Below are 9497 nucleotides of genomic sequence, written 5' to 3' on the forward strand. Positions count from 1 at the left end.
TTATTAGAGATGTCACCGCATGAAACGTTTATTTTGCATTCAAACTATATTACTTTTGAAACGATGTATTTGTAACGACCTATGGGTCACGTACTATTATTGCTTGCTATTCGTGGAAGCATACTTTTGGTTGTTAAACATTTGACGTTGGTTAAAACGTCACTTCGTTTTATGAATGCAAACTTATTTTGAAACAGCATATAGTATTTGACCTTGTAATGATCCTGTTGTTGATGATTAGTACACGATGGTTTTGTACGGGGCATCACAACATATCTTCTACATATATGTTTTATTTAATAATACAGAGTAGTACATGAGTACATTACTGATTACATATATTTATATATATTTATATTACATAAGATTTATATTACATAATATAATAAATATTTATATTATACATGAGTACATATATTTATATTATATATATTTATGTCCAAAAAAATATTTATATTACATAATATTATATATTTTATATATATATATATATATATATATATATATATATCATAGCATAGCATATAATTTACATATAATTAAAAAGATATTAATAGTGAGAAATAAAAAAATTTGTAAACGTTAAGTTACTAGCATTATTTTTTAAAATTTGTCAACATTACGGGCTCTTAAACTCAAAAGAATTATTAAAATTTGTCAACATCAAGGACTCTTAAATAATTATTATATTTTTCGTATTTTTTTAGTATCGCTATTTACATACCAATATGAATTGCAAATTATATTTCTTTGCACGGTTTTTTACACACCCGAACGCACGTGCTCAAAAACCATATATATATATATATATATATATATATATATATATATATATATATATATATATATATACACTTTTTATTGCTATAGATCACTCCCCTCAAATATTTGTTACCGTGAAAAATTACCAGTCACCAATCTCTAATATCAAGTATTTCGTCTCCCTATGGAACGAACCTGACTTACCGATTGTCAATACTACACTCATGGGGATTGTTGCTTGTACTTATGCAACTAAGTAATTAGCATATAGGTTATATAAATTTCTAGGTCGATCTTGCACATCAATATTTAGTACTCAAGTTAGGGTAAAAAAGAATAGAAATTACTATGATTCAATACCGATACAAATACCACTCATACCTAGATTACGTATGTTATTTGTTCATATATTGAAAAAAAAAAATAAAAATAAAAATAAAAATAAAATAAAAAAAAAAAACTAAAACTTTATAACTATTAGAGAATACTTCATCGAAAAAAAAAAAGAAGCCTTAAAAATAATCATCCTAGCATAAGTAACAACAAAACCTAAAACTAAAGCTCACAAGTCACCACATACAAATGTTATTTGTTCATATTAGCTCTCATGAGAGCCAGCGATAATGATGTAGATAAATGTAGACAACAAACATGTGTCTTTCATTATGGGCTAAACATAAGTTAAGAAAAAGATTGTTGGACTTTTATCTTAGAACATACAAATCTACAATTGAATATCATTAAGACAGATTCCTAACAAAAGGAAATTGGGAAAGTGAGACGACAATGATTTGTAGGGCAAATAAAATATTTGGAAAGCATAGGCTAATAGGCTTATAGATGTTGGCAAGACACTAATAATAGATCATGGATGTAACAACTTGATTAGATTTTATTTTAGACAAAAGTATACCACAAAATAAACACATTGATGTTGCCACATGCCCACAATTTTGTTATAATAATCATATTCTCTAACTTTATGTTTGGGTGGTACGATAACCTAATAATCAAATCAAATACTAAAAACTATCATGATAAGGACACAGAAATAGCAATATCCACCATTATTTAACCATGCAATCAAGTGTTGTACATTATGCAGCTTTACTTGTGTCACAACCACGATCATGAATTCAGAGTGCATGAAAAAGCAATCCTCTAAATTTGGGCCTCACAATTTAATGATACGCATACCCGATTAACTCGTATTGCGCATCTCACTTACACCATGCGTGCACAACTCTAGCGCTAAGGCACGCTTGCGCAAGTAAACGTGCGCTAGGTATAGCCAAAGCGCGCAAAAAGGAGCCGATGTGTCTTGTACGAACCACGATCCCTGCAACAAAGTGGAAGGTACAGACAGCCAGCACAAAAGTAACAAGTACTGTCCCGTAGTCCCCTCCTCCAAACGTTAAGGCAATAGAGACAAGAAAGTAATGAAGATTACGTGGCACCAATGAGCAAAGAATACTGTAGCTATAAATAAAGGACTCGAATCACAAGGCAAGCATCCAGGATCCGTCGGGATTCACACCTATACCATTTTTAGTATAAAAGTACGGATTGATCGCGTTATTCCCATTTTCGCGCCCTACATCCGCGCCACCGGAATTCATAGCATACTCCATTAACTGGTTACAGGTAACGTTCTATGAACATAAACCTTTCAACCTACTTGAGTCATCGCTAACCGGCTGACCCGTTGATGGTGGCTCTACGTTTAACCACCCATGTTGAGATCCGCATCTCGCAAGGGGTTATTCACGGTACTCCGGACCGGAGAGTTAAACTCAGTTTACCCTTAAATCCCCCATGCATTGATTTCAAGCATGGGCCGAGCACGATACATTTATTCTTTGCTTGATCACAATTTCTACCTTTAAAGCCATGATCAAACAGATGTAAAAATATGATGCATGAAAAAACAATCTTGTAAATTGGTTATTAAATTGTTTGTTTGCTGCAGCGGTTTTCTTCATATGGCAACATGTATTCAACAGCTGCGTAATGCACGTGTGTTCAACGGCACGTGTGTTCAACAGCTGCGTAATGCACGTGTGTTCAAGGGCGAGTCCAGGAATCCAAAACGGTCTCCAACGCCATCTATGGCAGTTGATGGCGGTGAATTTCAAGGGGTCTCATCATGTGCGAAATTGAAGTCGACTTGGGAAATTTAGTGTGCGTAGTGTGTTAGTGTTTGTTTGATTGTTTTGGGTTTTGTTTAGTATTTGGTTCGTATTATGCCTATAAGTTCTTCCTTATAGACATTCTTGTATATTCTTATTGATATATAATATTTACCGGGAGCAAATCTTTGCCAAAAAAAGAGGACTTAACCTCTCAAATACGATTACAGCTCCGGGAGGTTTCAAGTTCGAATCCCCTAAACAACATAAACCACCTCGTGTAACTAATGTTCGCCCACAATGACTCTGACAGCTCACAAAACAAGTAGTCACCCTATGATTAATCCGCAGTCAAAATCTTTAACTCATGAAGTACAAATTCTACTAGCTAAGTCAAGCAGTAGATTACTGAACCATACTCATCCTTGGTTGCATCTCAAGAAAGGTCAATATAAGCATGGTGAACCCATCCTCCAAATAAGTCTCAAAATGTTGGAAGTGTTAAGGTACATTTTATGTAAGGCAACTTTCAAGGAGCATGCCTCTTGACTAAATCTAAAATGGTACAATTTTTATTGCAATTTGTACTAGTAGTCATATAACATTATTGCTCAATTAAAAGGACACGTACCATCAAAACATTATTGAGAAAACATGCCAAAACAGAAAGGCACTAATGCCAATCAAAACAAAAGGCCAAACACAACCACAACTCACTAACAATAATATATGAATGAATCCAGTAAATATTGAAAGTGAAAGCAATGTGATACTCTGAAGATACCATTGAAATGGGTTTGTCAGTCCCCCATGTGATGACATTGTTTGTGGACCTCTACTTTTCATGTCCACCCTCAATGAAACCAGTAAAATCAGACAAAATATACCCTAAACTATCCCTCAAATCAAATTGTATTCAGCCACCTACTACTATATATTTTCTACATTTATAAACCCAATTGTTTCAACACTAAAAATATCAATGTACAACTCCCAATGCACAACGTACAACTCACTAAAGAAAGCCTAAAGATGGCTAATTTATGAATCACCTTTGTTAAGCTAGGCTAAAAAAGGTGGCAAAGCATTAAAGATTGACCAAGAACACAGCTTTACTCAAAAATCATACCTCAAATAGTCTTTTAGCTATATCCCACTTGAATCTACCATCTGTATACACACACATATATAACAATTCATCACCCAAAAGGGGTACTAAAAGGCAAAAATCCAGTGTGCACATGCTTGTACTTCAGCATTATAACTTGTACCAGATTTGATCAGGAAAAAAAATTGATTGATCATAACAATAAGATGAAAGTGAAAATTCACACCAGTAAAATAATTGCTAACCACTACCCTTTTTCTTTAGATTTGTTATATGCATAGTTCAATAAGTGTTTGGTGGAGAAGGGGGTCCAGTGCACAGTTTTAAAAGAGAAGGGAACAAAAGTTAACAAACAAAGATACCCTACTCCCATAAAATCCATTTTTTCATCTATCCTTGTTTCTATATTGTAGTATTGCATATGCATATTATGTATAGTTGTAAGTAGTTCTATAATTTCTTTTCTGTTGTTGATTGTTGATGGTGTTTTTCCCCTTGAGTATATCCTGCATCTACTCCTACAACAAACAACAAAATTAATTATAGAAAACTAAACATTATTCAACAAATAGAAAACTAATTATGAAAGCAATGTGATTAGAGATATTATTATGTGTCAAACATGAGTGTTTGAACTATTAGGTCACTCCCTATCGTAACTAAACTATTCATCCTCTTAACATTCCACATCAGCGCCACATCAACACCAATATCCTATAACTAACTCATAACTAAACACTCCCTATCATGGCTAAAACAATACTCCTCTTAATATACAACGTACAAGCAATAAAGCATCAAGTCCAACAATAAAAAGCACTGGGACCCGCAATTCCTATAACTCATCCGTTAAATCTATGGTGAAAGCGAGTAACTAACGCGGGTAACTAAGTGGTGCCTATGGTTAGTTACGGGTAATGAGCGGGTAATGGGCGGGTAACTAACCATAAGGGGTGGTCTTAGGACCACATATTATCTAGTAATTTCGGAAAGCTTGCATTTATACGAAGATCAAATGGGGACCAACAGATCTTGTTCTATGAGGTATACATGTGACCGGTTAAACAGTTGTGTGTTTAACAGTTTAAGTGTCAAGGGACATGTAAACCAAATATAATATTTGCATGGAGTGCAAGAGTTTGAATAACATTTAGAACAACTGTTCATGATGATGTGGTCGCCCATAACGCCCCTATGGGGCGTTTTTGGGCTTCGAATTGTGGAGTACAAGGGCGTTGTTATTTATATGAGTGAAATTCTGGGCGTTTATAACAGTTTTTTTATTATTTTGTTCCCTTTTTTTTACACCTATCAATCATAACATGCCACATTACACACAACCATAGTGGGTGGTCTTAGATAAATAAGTTTAAGATGATCTTACCAAGAAAAGTTAGAAAGATATAGCCGTTGAAGAGTCGAAAATCACACCTACATTTCAATGGCTGCAAACAAATAAAAAAGATCTAGTAAATATTAACTTGTAACGCATCAAAATTTGGCGCAGAACTTAATAACATGTACTGGTAATACGAAAGTTACCAAAACTAACAGAAAGCTTAACAGACTATTTAACAATAAACAAAAAAAAAGGATTACAAGTTTTTCATTCGTACCTTGGCATTTAGATGTAACATTCGTTGAAATTGCAACACCAAAATCAGTTTCGGGCATATCAGTTGAGAAAATAGTCTGTTGGTCAGCAGTAGCCGATTTTGTAGGTGAAGCAAACAAGTTATCAGGTAGAACGTGTTCAAAGCTGCTATTTAAATATAAAACAATACATTAAAAAAACAATCATAATTATTTTCTTAAACAAAAAAGTTATTGTATTATAAAAATAAACCTTTCAATCTTAACGCTTTCATTCGGATCAGAGCTTTCTTCCTTTACTTCTAGTTGTTGCACATTTGAGTCAGATTCATCACATACAGAATTTATGCTATCTTGGTTGCTAATTATTGCTACATTTCATGTTACAAATTGATATTTGTTACTGTTTATAGTCAAGGAAATAAATTGCCATAACGAGAATATTATTTACCTCCACTAACAAATTCGTCATTGTTATCATTAGGTGAAAACATCCGAGTTTGGTTCATGTGAGTTGGTGACGGAATAGAAACACCTAGTGAAAAACTCCGTTGCAATTGATGATTTTTTAGGTCCGTTAAATGCAAATTCATTAATCTTCGGTCCTGAAATTCAATAGCCTGTTGGAGTTCGCGTTCCTCTAACTTTCTTCTTAGCATCATATCATGATTGAACATTCTAGCACCTGTTACACGTTACATTCAACGATTAAACACTCGATATGTTTACTTATTCGAGGTTGAAAAAAAGTGAAATGGAGACGAGTCGGTCAGGAACTTGAAAGGTTGAGTCAGTCAAAACGGGATCGAGATGGACGTTGACCAACGTTGACTTTTAAATAAAAATATTTTAAATATAAACATTTCAGACATACATAAATGCATCAAAAATAAATGATTCACAAATAAGAAGATGATGTGTTAGTTTAAATAATATTTAGGTTTTTTATAGTGCTTTTATACGTAAGCCAGTGTTTTCCGCAGCTAATTCTTAAATGGACTTGGGATTTTCATTTAAGTTAGAACAAGACCGAACAAAAAGTCAACTTTTGACCGACTTTTCCTGACATTGACCTGCCTTTTAGCGTTGACCGACTAATTAGACGTTTATGGGGGAAAGGGGACGGGCTAGTCACTATCCTGTAGCAACGGCCACCGCAACAACCGTTTGCAACCAATGTACCTATTTTAGTGATAATTTAACATTAACGTATATATTTGTGCTTACCGAAGGGTATGTGATCAAAAGGTTCAGCCGACTCGAGTGCAGTTGGGCTTAAACAACCAGAAAAGTCCCCTCTTTCCATATGTTGCTGATGCTTCCTACATAGAATACACAATTTAATGAAAATTAGCGATCGAAAATTACAAATTAAAAAATAAAAAAACATAATGGAAATAAAGGAACTGCATTAAACATACTTGTCGGGCATTTTTCCCTTTTCTTTATACGGCTTAACAAGCACACGTGAATCACACACGAAATGTGGGTTTCCTTTAGCTAGAATCGCTTTCACGGTTTCCGGTAGCATAAAAGTTACGAATCCAAACATCCGTTTTTGCTGATACGGGATCCTCACGTCTTGAACCGGTCCAAACATACTGCAAATACGGAACAATTATTTAATAGTTAATTGATTCAAAATAATATTCAAATGGGCATAAACAAATTTCGTCATTGCAAAATCAGAAAACTTGAAACATTGACACGATGTAATTAATCAACTACCTGAAATAATTCGAAACATCTTCTTCTTTAAAAGTACTATCAGCTGGAAACGTCAAATAAATTTGTCTAGAGCTCGAATTCGAATTCCCAAACCCCATTGGGCCAAAATCAACCCGTTCGGGCCGACACCTACCAAACTTGTGAAACTCGTCACCCATCATCAATGCAGCTGCTGCTGATCTAAAAAAACAACCCCAACACTAAATTACAATCCTTGCAAGCTATTTAATTTTAAAACATGAACTTTGGGAAAATGAAATAACTCAGTAAAGGAATAGAATAAAACATGTTCCAAAAGACAACAAAAAAATAGTAATCCCAAACTTTTATCCACAAACACGAGCAAAGATTCCTTTTTTTTCTTATTTCAACATACAATCCAACATCATAAACCAAATCATAACCCATTTAAGCATATAACTTTTGCTTTCCATATAACTACACAATAATTATACTCTTACTCTTTTTCCTCACACCAACATACATATTCAAACATAAATTCATTCATAAAACACTCAATAAACTTTTAATTTGTCCTCTCTTTTTTGGCATAACATTCACTAATAAATAATTACAACCCTTGATTATATAATTAATTAACAAACTATAAACAAAAAACTTTCCACCCACATTACCCCAAAGCAAAAAGATAAAAAAAAAAAAATATAGCAAATTCAAGATATAACCAATAAAGTTTGAATCTTTCTACCCTTTTTATGCACAATAATAATAATAATTACAACTCATAAAAAAAAATATTAACAAAAAAATAAAACTTTTTTATACCTGGGATTCTCATTAAGATAGTTGTTCATGCATCTATTGAAAGGATAATGAGGAACACCACCAGCAGCAGCAGTCATAGCTGCAATTCTTTGTTGTTGTTGAATCGCCTTAAACCGAATTAAATCCTCAAACCCATCCATTTTCCCACTAGGTGAACCGGCTAACCCGATCGGACCGGTCGGAGAAGATGAACCGGCCATCCCCAATTCATCACCAAAACCACCACCATGAACAAACTTACACGAATTCCCATTTTTACAAAACCCTCGAGCAAAATACATGCACGGTCTCCAACCACCAAACCCACCATTTCCGTCATCGGCGCCACCGCCGGCGAGAAAAATATCGTTAACTGAACAACTCCGGCGGTGTAAATGATGATGGTGGTGGTGTACGTCGGCCATTGGGTCATTATTCAACTCCATAGTACTATTATTAGCTTCATCGAAGAACTGCAGTTGGTTACTATCCGAAAACTCATCGGTGTAAAATGACGAAACAGAAGAACCACCACCACCGGCGGCGCCGTTGTTGTTGACGACGGCGGCGTAAGAAGCCGGACGAGGACTGTCGCGGTGGTGGTGGTGGGACCATGGGGAACTGGGTGAACTAGGGTTGTTTAAGTGATGAAAACCATTATTTGGTATGATGATTTGAGGGGTGTTTCGAGGTGTGGATGAAGTGTTCGACGAAATGTCTAAGAAAGCTTTTGCTTCTTTTATGACGGAAATAAGAAGACTTTCAGGACCAAAAGCTAACCTAATCATCTCATTATCACCTTGATCTTGTATCAGTATATAACCCATGATTTTGGTTGCGTTTTCTGGATCTAATTTCTGGATTCTTGACATCACCATTTTAGTAGCTTCAAGTGTATCCATGGTGTAGTTGTTAGTGTTTGTTTTCTTTTTATATATTTATTTTTGTATACAAATTAGAGAAAGAAATAAAAAAAACACAGTCACTCTCAGTGACTATACAAGACCACCATATTTGTTTTTAGAGAGAGAAAAATGAATGATTTTTAGAGAGAGAAACAAAAAGGTGATTTTTTTTAAGGGTTTTGTTTGGTGATTTTGAACAGTGAGTAAAAAACCTAGACTTTTGTTACAGAGAGAAGAGGGATTGAAGATATAGAAGAAATAGATATACAGATTGTGATATTGGAGAATTAAAGGAAATGAAAATGAAAAATAAAATGAAAATGATGGACGGTTGGGCTTGATTTGGGGATTAATAACAAAAGAAGGTGAAAAAAATGTACAAGGTGTTATGCATAAGTTACAAGTAATGAACATTGAAGAAAAAACATGTACAAGTTTCTATACACGAGGTATAAGTGGTGTATGTAAAATTTTGATTGCTTTGCTGTAACCCATAAACATGTTTGA

At 34.3% G+C, this 9497-nt stretch overlaps 1 protein-coding gene across 3 annotated transcripts; it reads right to left on the minus strand.

Annotated features, from left to right (window-relative positions):
• Positions 1 to 4162: 4162 nt before the first annotated feature.
• LOC139864689 (zinc finger CCCH domain-containing protein 46-like) lies at positions 4163 to 9173 on the minus strand. Of its 3 annotated transcripts, none has more exons than XM_071853268.1 (9): positions 8107 to 9173; positions 7321 to 7500; positions 7014 to 7193; positions 6820 to 6914; positions 6044 to 6277; positions 5846 to 5963; positions 5616 to 5758; positions 5384 to 5444; positions 4163 to 4517 (listed from the first exon to the last, which is right to left on the minus strand). In XM_071853268.1, exons 1-8 carry the CDS (start codon positions 8985 to 8987, stop codon positions 5431 to 5433), a joined length of 1845 nt encoding a protein of 614 aa, XP_071709369.1. In that variant the 5' UTR covers positions 8988 to 9173; the 3' UTR covers positions 4163 to 4517; positions 5384 to 5430. The 3 variants fall into 3 exon arrangements, with proteins under 3 accessions (XP_071709369.1, XP_071709362.1, XP_071709372.1); XM_071853261.1 differs by having other exon boundaries at positions 5616 to 5761; XM_071853271.1 differs by lacking the exon at positions 7321 to 7500 and having other exon boundaries at positions 5616 to 5761.
• Positions 9174 to 9497: the final 324 nt, after the last annotated feature.

This window comes from Rutidosis leptorrhynchoides, chromosome 1 (assembly GCF_046630445.1).
Source record: "Rutidosis leptorrhynchoides isolate AG116_Rl617_1_P2 chromosome 1, CSIRO_AGI_Rlap_v1, whole genome shotgun sequence".
Lineage (NCBI taxonomy): Eukaryota > Viridiplantae > Streptophyta > Magnoliopsida > Asterales > Asteraceae > Rutidosis > Rutidosis leptorrhynchoides.